The 14,699-nt window shown below is 34.9% G+C and overlaps 1 protein-coding gene across 1 annotated transcript; it reads left to right on the top strand.

Moving 5' to 3' along the window:
* Positions 1-11,391: 11,391 nt before the first annotated feature.
* Positions 11,392-14,624, top strand: marcksl1a (MARCKS-like 1a). The gene is made up of 2 exons (XM_052612496.1): positions 11,392-11,646; positions 13,238-14,624. The coding sequence occupies exons 1-2, from the start codon at positions 11,575-11,577 to the stop codon at positions 13,811-13,813; spliced, it is 648 nt and encodes a 215-aa protein (XP_052468456.1). The 5' UTR covers positions 11,392-11,574; the 3' UTR covers positions 13,814-14,624.
* The last annotated feature ends 75 nt before the right edge of the window (positions 14,625-14,699 follow it).

Here is a 14,699-nt window from a genome sequence, read left to right as displayed (position 1 = left end):
ATTTTGTTATTTTATTATTTTACTACTTTATGAAGCTAAAAAAATTGTCAGTTTGACCCTCATAGACAGCCATTCAAAAGAAACTGTACAGACACAAAATAAAAATAAAAATATTTCATGTATGTCAGGCATCAGCTCCAGTTCTAAAGTATAAGTGTATCTAAAAGTGCTCTAACCCTAACCAAACACACTTCAAAAAGCTAAATCATTGTGTTCAAAATTAATGGCAAATTACAAATGACAAACCTGAGCTACCCAAAGAGATTCTGAACATGGAGGGCAGAAACGTGCATCTGGAGTCAGACCCACAGAAAATAAAGAAGTGAACACAGATGAAAGGGGAAAAAAACTGAAGAGATGTGAGGTGTGCCCATCCAAGCACAACAGCAAAACCAGCACCATGTGTGGGAAGTGCAAGAAATTAAAATGCCAAAAGCACACACCTGCTGTGTGCTCATCATGTCAAAAGTAACTTCATGACTTTATGAAATGAGTTTACAAAACAGCCAACTGAAGAAAATAAATATTTTCATTATACAGCTACATTTAATTGTTCAGTTATGATGTTCTAAGAAGAAAAAAAAGCAAAAAAAAAATGTATATGCAAAACAATTAAAAACATTTTCATTAAATCATACATTCAGATATATTTTTGGGGGACTATTTGACAAATGTTGATAATAAAAGTTTTCAGTTTGTACCTGAATCTTTGTTGTTTTTCATAGTGTGATTTTTAAGGAATTGTATTGAATCCAATTAGGGTCAATTTGACCCGCTCCATAAAGGATGTACACAGAAATCGAACAGTGCACAAGGGATATATATACAGTATATATATATATATAGAGAGAGAGAGAGAGAGAGAGAGAGAGAGAGCTTTGTTCCACAAGGTTGATTATAACCACATATTTAAATATTTGTGTAATGAACCAAGCTTGAGTACCTAAGCTACCTAACTAACTCTTTAAAACTTTTCAGAGGTGCAATAATTTATTATAATAATTTATTGTGATAAAATGTTAGAACATTTTTTTTTGATGAAAGTGAATTAGGTGCATTTGGATTTCATGTTGACTTTCACATGTCTCTAGAGTGTGTGTGTGTGTGTGTGTGTGTGTGTGTGTGTGTGTGTGTGTGTGTGTGAGTCCATTTCCTGGACAGCCTGGTTTGATTCTGTTTAAACTGCATCCTCTGATCTCTCCCGGGGGTCAGTCAAAACCAGACACAGTTCAAAATATAATTTTACCATGGTTAAAGGCTACAGGCAATAGCATGGAACTGCATTTTAATCAAAATAAATTCAAAAGTAAAAATTAACTAATGATAATAACTGGAAAAACATTTTCCTAGATGGTGCTAAAAATGTATTTATAAATAAATAAATTGTATAAATATAATATTTTTATGTTATAATATATATTGTATAAATATAATATTTTTATGTTATATATATATATATATATATATATATATATATATATATATATATATATATATATATATATATATAATAAAATATATTTTATTATTATTAAAATATAAAAAAATATAATTTATTAAATTTACAATATACATATATATTTTAAAATAAATCTATCATTTTAAATATTTACATTTAATATTTAAATATTTTATTTTAAATTTAGTAATTAAATGTTAATGTAGCACATTGCTACAGAACATCCAACAATAAGCCTTTGACAATTACATTAAAACAATTACGTTGGCAAAGGAACTGTTTATGATGAATACTAATAATACACAAATATTTATTGATCATTGGTGTCTGCCATTGCTGGCCTTTTCTTTTTAAAACAATCAGATCACAGATCACATGCCTAGCAGCGGCCTTTAACTGTGGTAAAAATCACTTCCTCTCGTGACTTTCACATTAATTCTGACGGGCTGAAATGTGCACTTTTATACATCGACACAGTTTCAAAGTTGGTTTCTGAACTCAAGTGAACTTTAGCATACAGTGCACAAATTGCATAATAGCAGTCTGTCCAACACATTTCTGTTACTGCACTACAAATAACACAGTAAAACAGTAAAAAAAAAATCTTCTCCTGCAGTTGTGTCATATCTTCAGAGGTCAAAAGACACTCAAACGTGTGTAAAAACATGCATGAAGAGCTTTTGTGAATGATGCATGTCAGTGTTGATGTCACAGACGCTGATCTACAGTGATTCAGATCACAGATTCATGTGTGAACACGTCTATTCCAGCAAATGATTCCAACCTGATAAGACATTCCTGAGAGAAGCAGAAATCACACACAAACACACACATACACGTCTACATGTAAACAAATGCTCAGCTATCTTATCGCCTGAGGAATTTAACAACTGACTTCCCTTCAGCTCATGAGCTGGAATTTGAATGGGAATGAAATGATGAACGCAGAGGATATGTCATCCTCCCTCAGGCATGTGGGACAGGCACTTCCTGTTTCCTGTAGGATGAGATGCTAGTGCCTTGCCCATGTATCGAGGGGCCCGGCAGGGGACCCACTTCCTCTGACCCGGAGGAAGGATGGGAGGATAGACGGATTGGAACGGAGCTGACAGATATTTCTTAGAGAAGACATCTGTGAATCTCAGAACCAATCAGTTTCTGTCTGAGTGTAAAGCTGAATCAGCTGTGTGATTCACCGCACATTTGATTAATGTTTGGGAATCGGGGATGATGGGGAAAACCCACTAGTGTGTATTACTGTGTGAAAGCTGACTGAGCAATTTATGACACAGATTTGCATAAAAATATGCAACAGAAGGAAACCAAAGTAAAAAAGGAGTAATGCTTGTATCTGAAGTGATGTAGGCCTCCTGGAATAACACAGGATTTAATGAAGAGTTGAGCCAAAAATGAGCCATCATTTACCCTCATGTCATTCCAAAACTCAAAAGAACATTTTTTGGAGTATCTTCACTCTGCTTTTTTCCATAAAACAAAAATATACAATAACCAGGACAAAAAGAACCAAAAACTCAATAAACCTTCACCTGAAAATTATGATTTTTAAAGAAAACAGCCTGCAACTAATTTTCTCAGCTGTAAATAAAAGATTACTGAAATACATTTTACAAGAAAAAAAATATTTGGTAACACTTTAGAATAAGGTTCCATTAGTTAATGTTAGTTAATGTATTAATTAACATGAACAAACAATGAATAATACATTTATTACTGTATTTATTCATCCTTGTTAATGTTAGTTAATGAAAATACAGTTATTCATTGTTAGTTCATGGTAATTCACAGTGCATAAACTAATGTTAACAAGCACGACTTTTGATTTAAATAATGCATTAGTAAATGTTGAAATTAACATGAACTAAGACTTATAAATGCTGTAGAAGGATTGTTCTTGTTTAGTTCATGTTAACGAAAGTAGTTAACTAACATTAACTAATGGAACCTTATTCTAAAGTGTTACCAAATATTTTAATCTTTCTTATTATTATTCTTATTATTCTTATTATTATTTGTGAGATTTACTAGCCAATTCTGAGTGGAAAAGTTTTTAAATGCATCGTTATATAAAATGCATTTATTCAAACTTAAGAATGCCTTTTTGACCAATCATTTTTGATACATCATTATTACTTCTGTTTCTGAAATATGGTTAAAGTTCACTGTCAAATGTACTGATTTATGGTAAACTAAAATATATTTTATTGTCATTTCTACTGAAATACTCATGTATTTAAATAGATTTTAGGGACACATTTGTAATGATGAGGGTGCAATTTAGTATAATTAAAAAATAACTTTAAATGTAATATTTAAGAACATATAATTAAAATTTTAATCAATTATTTTACATGTGCTTCAGTATGTTTATCAAGATTAATAATTTTTGACAATAGATTATTAAAACAATGATTAAAATGCAATTTAAAGTCAACAAAGTACTTCAGTGCGTTACAGTCACGAAAGTGTCTCTAAGTAGACTCATATTAATATTATATAATCTGCTAGTTTATATATATATATTAGATTTAAAGTAAACTAAACAAGCACATTCAATATACAGTAGAATTAAGCGCACTTGTTTTTCACAAGGGAAGGTAGTTCATATGTTTTCCTCCATCTGTGACTCTTATCACAAACTCTGCTGGTTCAGTGATGGCGTCTCAGTCAAATATCAGCTGTATGTATCTCCATAATCCGATCTGACTGAATAACCTGGGTCAAGTATTGTTTTTCGCTGTGTTAAGAGTTCATGTATTGCTCCACTATCAAACAAACCACGCTTCAGATAGCTGAACTCCAAAAACCTCACATTCTTCATGTGATTTGACTTAACTTACTTAACTCAAACACACACACACAGGATATGTTGAAAGCTGGACTTTTACGAGGGATGTCTAGATTTTCGACTTGACCTCTGTTTCACAGTTCTGGGTTTCCCACAAATTACTGAATGCTGCCAGATGCCAAAGTTGCTGCTGTAAAGGTATTTTTGACGCAGCCTTTTTAGTTATGGAGTCTGTAGCATCTCAGATAACATTCAGGAGACATTCTCAGAATATTCTGGCAAGATTCTCTCAACGTTATGATGTTGTATGATAATGTTCCAGTAACATTAATAGAATTTTTTTTTTTCAAAGTAATCATCTGGTCTTAATAACATCACAAATGTAGTTGGATGTTCAAGTAATGTTAATTTATACCATTAATGGTAAAGTTAAATAATCTTAGAACATATTTTTCTCAGATGGGATTATAGTAATGTGTTACATCCCGAATGTGTGTGTGTGTTTAAGAGGACATACTGCCCTGTTAAAACCCAGGATGTCTTTCTACTTCCTGCTTTGAAACTTTTTCAGCCATAAAGACAAATAGCACCAGATGTGTTTAACTGGACACTACATACTCAGAGAGAGAGAGAGAGAGAGAGAGAGAGAGTGTGTGTGTGTGTGTGTGTGTGTGTGTGTGTGTGTGTGTGTGTGTGTGTGTGTGTGTGTGTGTGTGTGTGTGTGTGATTAATCCAGTCATGTAAATACTGTGATTATGCTCCTGATTTATAAATCATGTCAGCTCTTATTTTGGTTCATATGCATGAAAGTCTTATGAAATGAAATCATAATCAGATTATTAAACACACACATGCACAGGGAGAGAGAGGAAGAGAGAGAGAGAGAGAGATCTGCTGTACAGTACTAACTCTTGAGTTCAAAGTCAACATAAAAATGCACATTAGTTCACCCCAAAATAAAACTGTCATTCACTCACCAATGTTGTTCCACACCAAACCTGTTTGATTTTCTATCTTCTATCTTTAATTATTTGTGCTGGTCGCTCTTTACTATGCAATTGCAAAAATTTTAGACTTTCAAGCTTCTATAAGGAAACCAAAACACCATATAATATCAAAAACATGTTCATAAGATTTCTGAATTCACATGCAAAGTCATTATTGATTTATCTGATAAAAAAATAAAAAATAAATAAATAAATCTTCAATTAAAAATTATTCATTCATTCATTCATTCATTCATTCATTAGTTTCTTGTTTTAAACAATATTTTTTTATAATTTTTCAGAAAACAACATCTTAATTCATTTTGCTTCTTAAAAAATTCTGAAAATTGTTGTTAAGAAATAAAATAAAATAAAATAGTTGAAATTGTGGCATCAAATGTAAGTCTTATTTATGTAGGTTTATGCATACAGAAAAATACTTGTTGCAGAAATAATTGCTAGTAAATTTCACAAGTAATTACAAAAAGTAACACAATGAACATGACATTTAAAAAAAAAAAGAATAAATTAAATGTTTTTTTTTTCTTGTATAACAAAGAAAAAATATTCTGCTTTACTGGAGAAATGTATTTAGTGGTCCACACACAAATAATAAGGTGAAGTGGCATAGACACAGACATTGAGACAGCTGATACAGTGTTTCCTTTGCATTCCCAGTGTCCCCACAGGAATTTGTGAGATTTTGGTGGGTGCCCATTGGTTCCTCTAGGGTTCCAGGGGTACGCCCCCCATAATAAAATTTTGTTTATTTTACATTTAAATGCATAAATCTGGTGCATTTTGGAAGCATAGTCAAGTGATCAATGAAGGAATATGTGCTCTTTAAAACAATGACATGCTCTAGTAGGAATTTATTTATTGGTTGCATAGATGTGAATGTAATGGTAGGGCACAATTTTCACTATGTCAATTCCTATAAAAGCTACAAATGGTATTTGATTTTTCTCCTCGTAAGGCGAGATTTTGCAGACTATCTATAGGGGGACCATCATAATAAAGTGTTACCCATTATTTTAACAAATTCTCAGTGAACAAATACATCACTGGAAAAATAGGTGCAGATTTTTTTTATTCTATTAGTTTTAACTAATCATCTTGTAATAAATATAATTTCAGTTCTATTTTCTGATTATATTCAGTAAAAGACAACATGCACTCAAGCACTGTAAAAGGTTTTGCCACAAACTCAACTGACTGGCTTCTCTTCTGTGAGTCTCTTCAGATCTTAGATCTGTACATGCATCACACACGTGGGGACCCTAGGGCTGCAGCCGTGGAAAGCCTGCGTTAATCCGCGCCTGTAGTCACCATTATTTTTTTATATAGCGCTTTAAACAATATACATTGTGTCAAAGCAACTGAACAACATTCATTAGGAAAACAGTGTGTCAATAATGCAAGATGATAGTTAAAGGCAGTTCATCATTGAATTCAGTGATGTCATCTCTGTTCAGTTTAAAAGTGTCTGTGCATTCATTTGCAATCAAGTCAACGATATCGCTGTAGATGAAGTGACCCCAACTAAACAAGCCAGAGGCGACAGCAGCAAGGAACCGAAACTCCATCGGTGACAGAATGGAGAAAAAGCCTTGGGAGAAAAAAAGAAAAAAGAAAACCTAGTGATTAATCTAACAGTCTTTGTTTTGAAACTTTTTACAGCGTATTACTCTATGGCGATAATGGATGGTTTTTATTTAATTACAAATAACCCATTTAGAAAAGTGTACATTTTGAGTCATTTTTACTTGGCGTGTGGAAGGGTTTCTGTCGTTTGGAGGAGGGGAAAGAGAGGTTATTGAGGGCGAGGGATGATGGTGGGGGGGCGGTGGGGGGTTGAAAAATGGGTCACGCCGTTGTACGCGCTAACAGAAACGCAGCACTATGGCAACCTGAGAGCAGCAGTAGATCAGTGAAAACGTGAAGCTGGAATAGAATGAGAATGAGCTGAAGGAGTCTGGGAAAGAGCGAGCACTTCTGTCTCATCGAAATGTGTTCTGCTCATTTGTTCTCTGATTTCTGTAAATGTACAGTCCAGTGCTTCTCTGTGCAATGATTTTAATCAGTTTAAAAATGTATTTGTTGTTTATAAAATGTGTAAATAATATAGTGCATTTAAATAAATAAAAAATCAACAATTCTTGCCTCTGAAATACATTTTGAAATATATATTGGTATATAAAGTAGAAACGAAATATATGTTCTATTCCAAAAATATATTTTATTGAGCTTCACTGTGCACCACATATATTTAAAATATATTTTGGCCAGATAAACATATTTTTGGAGGGGTTTGGAGATTTCTTGATTAAAATAATATCCAAAGTGGTTGAAAATATTATGATGAGAGTCGGTGGTCTAGCTGTGGAAGACTACATCTGGATTAACATGCAGAATGACTGCAAAGAAATGAGATAGTCAAGAAGCACAGGGGCTGAGAGTCTGAAATGGCTGTGGGGGGGTGACTGTTAATCAGTTGTGTTTTTGGCTCTCAGTCTGCAAGAACACACACTTTCAGTTTTGCTGTAGGCGGGACTGTTAAAGAACGTCAGACATGAGCAGGAGAGTACACAAGTCTGACTGTGAAAACTCTAACAGTCGACTAATCCTCTCATGAGAGAGTTGTTATGTGGTTGCAAGTTAATGAGAGTTAGTTGACAAGTAGTTGCAAAGTTATTTATAGTTAGTATTTAAAGTAGGATGTTAGTAAAATGTCTGATGTGGATTATCAAAATAAAGTATAGCTGATTATTTAAATGCAAGTAAATGACTCATGCTCTTTGGATCTCAAATCATGCTGGAGAACATGATTATCAGATTTTGTTCATGCAGCTTTCATCAACACAAAATAGATATAATAAATACTGAAATTTGCTGTGGTGATATGTATTTATTTATTTAAAAAATGTTGAAAATGTACTCACAGGCCATCCAAGATGTAGAGTAGATTTGGAGAAATGTAGCATTGCATCACTTCCTCACCAATGGATGCTCTGCAGTGAATGGGTGCCGGCAGAATGAGAGTCCAAACAGCTGATAATAACATCACAATAATCCACAACTAATCCACAGCACTCCGGTCCATCAGTTAACATCTTGTGAACTGAAAAGCTTTGCATTCTTAAGAAAAACAAATCCATCAAGATGTTTCACTTCTGGTCAAAACACCATAAAGTCCATAATCCATAATAACACATCTTCCAGTGATCTCCTCTTGATGTCTCGCACATATTTGTTTAGAACTGTTTTGGACACAACTGTTAGGATCAACTGTGCTTGATCTGTTCACATCTTTCTCCTGATTCAGAAGATACTTTTTCTACAAAGAAAGCAATATTATGGATAGAGGGCATATTTTAGCTTGAAGCTACTTTCTGAAGTAAAAATACATACATAAAAATAAATGTCTTTATGGATATTTTTTATCTTGTCACTTCACAAGATATTATCTGATAGATTGGAGTTGTGTGGATTAATTGTGAATTATTGTGATGTTTTTATCAGCTGTGTAGACACCCATTCTAACGGCACCCATTCACTGCAGAGGATCTATTGGTGAATTTATCCAAAAATCTGCTCTGGTGAAGAAACAAACTCATCCACATCTTAGATGGCCTGTGTGAATAGATGTTTAGCAAATTTTCATTTTTGGGTGAACTTTTCCTTTAAAGAATATGAGTTGAGTGTGTGTGTGTGTGACAGAGAGAGAGAGCAGATGATTAAACTGCAGCTGGCACACTGACCCACTAACATTGCAGCTCTCACATCTATACTACAGCTGTGCCTCCCACTCTTACACACATATCGACACACTCCGTTTTTCCCTCTAAATGTTCCTCCCCTCCCACTCCTATTCTAAAGAACAGTCCACACATACACACACACACAACCGCTTCACTTAGTCATGAATGAGTGGTAAGAATCTGCTTATATTAGCACTGTTTAAAAATACAATTAGTTACATAGCTAGTTCAACCCAAAATAAATAAAAACATATCTCACTGGAACACACACAAAAACAAAAAAGTCCTAAGTCCATAAAAGAACATCCTTTTACTATATATAAAATAATTTTTTTTTTTTTTGATTTTTTTTTTTTCTTTAAAATTTCCCTATTTAGCAAGGAATCGTTTCGTTCTCTCTTCTGAGGAACATGCTAAATCCTTTCTAGAGGATTTTGTTTCACCTACATCCCCCTCAGTATCCCCGTCCACCCACCAGGCCATGGGGGTGAATTACCCAGCAGCCCCGGGATCATTTCCCTGTGTGAAGACCATAGTGTGCTGAATGACAGCAGGGATCTTTGGTTGGCAAACACATTCCTGTCATACCAGAAGCAGGGGGTCATCCTTACAGCGCTGGGTGGGGCATTAAAACCATGTGGCGTTCCAGCACTTCCGCTGCTACAGGAACGCTCCGGGTTCAGGACAAGTTAAGCTCTATCAACAGCGTCTGATACAATATTGATTAACACAGAAAGAACTTTGTCTCCCTCATGCAAAAAACAAACAGACCTAAAACGTACTATAAAGCACTTACAGTAGACATTCAAAGACAGAGTTTTAACCCTGTAAAGCATGATTTACTATGTGTTATATATTTGTTATATAATATATTTTTTTTTTTGGTCTATAGTAAATGTTCATTTTCACATCTTACTAACAATATAAAAGTTATTCTTATGTTTACTTTATAAAACAATTAAAGATTTCACAGCAAAAAGATATTTGTTCCACAAGCTAACGGTGGATGTATTTAAAATTATACTGAAAGACCTTTTTCTTCTACTAAGGTTCTGTGAAAGATAAAAATGACTCATGTCTGTAATACTATTTTATATTTCTATAAAACTGTAGAGCAGACATTCAGAAATATGCTTTGGTCAAGCTCAGGCAGTTTAATTACAGCTTGACTATTTAGACAACGGCAAGAAAATGAACAGAATGGAAACAGAGAGCTAACATTAGTCATTGCTCAGTGATGGACTGAGAGTTTAACCATTTTTTTGAAATGTTGACATTATCAAACCAATTTTACTTAAATTTTTACAGGATGGAGTGCTTTTGCAAACTAACTAACACCAACCAGCTAAACAATATCACAGAATCCTTTAAATTCATTGCAAACACTCACTAATACTTGTGTTGATGTTTTCCCTCCAAAATGATGTCACTTCCTGTGTGATGATGTTATCATAGAACTGGCTTTAAAGGCATCAGTTCACAAAAGATTAAAAGGATGAGAAATGATAGCTAAAAACTTAGAAATGCATTAACAGTTACAACAAAAGTTTCAAGAACCCATGTTTAGTCTACAGCATTTTGACTAGAGAAATTCAATGAGAGCTTTATACTTACATAACACAGATCAGTTGCCTGTAGTTCCCAATAATATATTTAAATGCTTAGTTTTATGATCAAAGCTCTGTAGTTTTAGAACATACAATGCAATGCAATACAATGATGACTGAAAGATGAACAAATAAACATTCCTTTAAAAGTCTGATGCATCATATTTGATACATTTTAACAGTATTTTTCCCCAAAAAATATGTATGGGTAATCAAGTAAGAGAGTTTAAACATGTTTAGACAAGATATGTATAGAAAAAACTATATTCTTGCACTTCTGGTTAGATGCTAACTGCATTTCATTAGCTCTGTACTTACTCTGCATAATGACAATAAAGTTGGATCTAATCTAATCTAATATTAAGTCTAAAATGTTTTAGCTAGAGAAAGTACAAATGAAGATACACCTAAAAAAAGTTTTTCATGTTAGACATTACTGCAGACATGACAAAAATGATATCCTTATCAAAAGTAGTGACATTATTTAAAATTCACTCCTATGTTCACATCATTTAATACCTTTCATCGGATAAATGAAGAGGATGTGAAAATTTACTTTTCAAATCATCAATAAAATCCCTAATGAAGTCCTTCGTATTAGTTGTCCATCCATCCAGAGGTGTAAAGCTGCAGATGCAGTAATCTGCTGGAGTGTTTGTAGTGGTGTGGTTGAATGGGGCAGATGAAACACCAGCCCTCTGACACAGATTGGGTGGCGCAGCTGCTGGGTGGAGTCACGCAGACAAACACTCACACTTGTAGCTGTGAAACTCTTAGTTTGCTCTCCCCGCAGAGCCGTGTGGATTTACTACCAGAAAGCAGCCTTTATTTGTGTCTGCTGAGCACAGCAGATTAAAAAACACGCCAGGAATCTAAGCGCTCGCTCACCGTCTCTAAAGGGTTTTTTCTGCCTTTATTTTCCTTTTTAACTCTTTGAAGGAGACACAAAGGAGGGATGGGTGCTCAGTTGACTAAAGGTGAAGCTACAGTGGACGGAAAAGCTGTGGCTGATAAAGCCAATGGTCAGGTGAGGATCTACAAGGACTTTTATGATTGAACTACCATTGTTTTGATATATCTGAATGGGATATTATCAATATATATATATATATATATATATATATATATATATATATATATATATCACACACCTCTTAATAATCCAATTTATCTAACAATTCATTTTTTACAAATTAATCTTTGGATTTGTGTTAAAACAATTTGTGAATATCAAATCGGTTATGGCTTCTATGTCATCCGTTCTGAAGGATGATTTTGTGTTGAACCTTTTTCTAATTTTTGAGGGTTTAAGTTGGAAAATCTGTTTTAAACTTCTCTCTGTCTTTGGTTATCTCTTTTTTAAAATGTCATTTCCAAACAAATTTTAGTTCGTTTAGTTAGTTATCAAGCACTCTGTGGTCGTGTATTGGCGCTGAAACTGGTTGTAACTCGAATTGAGAACAAAAGGTTGCAGGGCTGCATGCAAATAAAGCAGAGCGCTTCTGCTGATCTGCAAACAATGCAATGCATGCGTGAGTGTCTGCGTGTGTGAATGCATGGACCATTCCTTTGGTGCTTCATTAATAATTATTCCATCCACCATCCCCCTTAATGCATATGCGCCCTTCCCCCTCCATATGTAATAAGAGAGCTCTTTTCTTTATTAATCAACCCAATGCATTATTTTGCATATATTTATGCATGTGATTTAAACACCCCAATACTTGAATAGAGCAAGTTACCATAACGCAAGGCTACATTGCCTGGTTGATACATCATCTGAATGATGAAAAAAAAGGTGAAAAGGGTGTTTTAGAGGGAGGTGTTGTTGTAAACACCGTTCTAGGGTTGCTGTCTCCCTTTTCTTTGTTCTCTCTGCTAGTGGCTGGCTTTCTAAGCAGTGGATTGTATTTGGTAGCTCAATGTCGCCTCTAGTGGACGTAGTCTGTAATTACTATGCACTTCTGCTTTTGGGTTTCTGGGTGTTGTTTCTGTCTTTAATGTAATTAAATATGAAATTAAATAAAATTAATGCATTAAGCAGATGTTTTTATCCAAACCGACTTACAGTGCATTCAGGCTAACATTTTTTTTACCTAACATTTATGTAAATAAATTTAAAATATAGCAATAAATATAGCATTCCTCAGAGTATTTTCTGCATATAAAATACTAAATTGTTTTTCTAAATGTCCTGTATTAAGCAGTAATTTATATATTTTGGCTATTTTAAGGTTTAGGCACTACAGTGAAGAGCAGACTGATCTTTAAAGCTCAATTCTTCTAATATTGCTGTATTGTTAGGTTTACTTTTACATAATACTGAGTTGTTTTTGTTGTTTTTTTACTAGTGATCTCAATATTTATTTACAAATAAAAATAGAGGTACATATAAATTAAAGGAATTAGAAATATTTGGTTTTGGATCAAAATGAGGTAGAGAAATTGAATGAGAGAAAATATAACTAACACTTTGTACTATAAACCATATTATTAAAGCAAGCATTTAATATGTACTGCCACTATAAAAACAAGCATAACCCTTTTGCTTTTCTATTGACTGTGTGTGTGCCAACATGCATTTGGCTTATCTTCTCTCATTCTGCTTTTCTCTTCAGGAAAATGGCCATGTGAAAACCAATGGCGATGCATCCACCAAGCCAGATGGAGAAGCCGTGGCAGCAGACGGAAATGGAACTACGGAGGTTGCCAAGGAGGAGGCTGCCAAGACGGAGGCGGGAGATGGCATCGAAGCCGCTCCGGCTACCGAAGGTGACGCTACCAAATCCGACGGTGAAGCTGCAAAGGAAACCAAGAAGAAGAAGAAATTCTCACTGAAGAACTCCTTCAAATTCAAGGGCATTTCCCTGAAGAAGAACAAGAAGGGAAGCGAGGAGGCAGCGGAGCCCGCGGAGCCCGCGGAGCCCGCAGCGCCCGCAGCCACACCCACCACCGAAGACAAACCCGAGGAGACCGCCCAGGCTGCTACAGAAACCAAAGAGGAGGAGCCTGCTGCGGCAGAAACCAATGAGACACCGGCACCTGAAGCAGAGGCGGAGCCTAAAGCAGAAGAGCCCGCCCAGGAAACAGAAGCCGCGCCCACAGAGGAGACCACAAAATCTGATGAGACCCCGGCCCCTGTTGAAGAGACCACGCCCACCACAGCCTCGGACCCGGAGCCGGCTGCAGAGTGATCTCACTTCACTGTGGCAACCTAGACTGTTTATCTTTATTCTTTTTTTTCTTTTTGAGATTGAAATATATAAATATATATATATATAAATATATGAGACTTGAGCCACAATCTTAAAGTTACAGCAATACTACAGAGAAACCGAGTTCTTTTACCACCTTTGCTGATAACAGTCTCTAGTTCACGGTTTGTCCAGTCCAGTGTCAGTGAGCTCCGTGCTGCTGCATGTCAAGAGCGGTTTTTTGGGGGGGTGGGGGGGGGGGGGGGACGGGCTGGAAATTGCTCTGTGTATGGATTGGAATGACTGATGGAATTTCCGCCTCAGAGGAAGAGCAGCGGATGGAAGAGCGTGGCTCCCTGTTCACAGTCTTTTCAGTCATTTTTCTCTTTAAACTTCATCTGATCCTTGATTTTTCAGGGCTGATGAGGGAAATGACTAATTGTCCTCTTAGGAGATGGTTACGGGACGATGTAAAACTACAAAATAAATAAATGAATAATCTTTTTTAAAGTGTTTAAATAGCTCTACATTCCAATTTTTTCGCCCTAAAAACTGTAGGGGTGTCAGAAGATCTGCCGAGTGAATAGGTTTTAGTCTTAGTCTGTTTTTAATGATGTTTTACAGTTTTAATCAGATCCAGCTACACATTTCAAAGTTTGTGACAAAGGGGAATTAAACCACTGCTTTTATTAAATATATATTTTTGTTCTGTTAAGTCTCTGTACATACATTTTCTGACTCTTTATTTTGCTAACATTTCCAAGTGTTAATAAGATGTTGTACGATTAGGGCAAATAAATGTTTGACCGACCCCCCCGTGTTTGTTTGTTTTTCTGATTTTTTTTTTATTATTATTATAATGTTTTTTAAGAACATTATTTAAACA

This window comes from Carassius gibelio, chromosome A13 (assembly GCF_023724105.1).
Source record: "Carassius gibelio isolate Cgi1373 ecotype wild population from Czech Republic chromosome A13, carGib1.2-hapl.c, whole genome shotgun sequence".
NCBI classification, from domain to species: domain Eukaryota; kingdom Metazoa; phylum Chordata; class Actinopteri; order Cypriniformes; family Cyprinidae; genus Carassius; species Carassius gibelio.
Note: the sequence above shows the minus strand (reverse complement) of the source record. Positions and strands in the feature narration are given on the sequence as shown.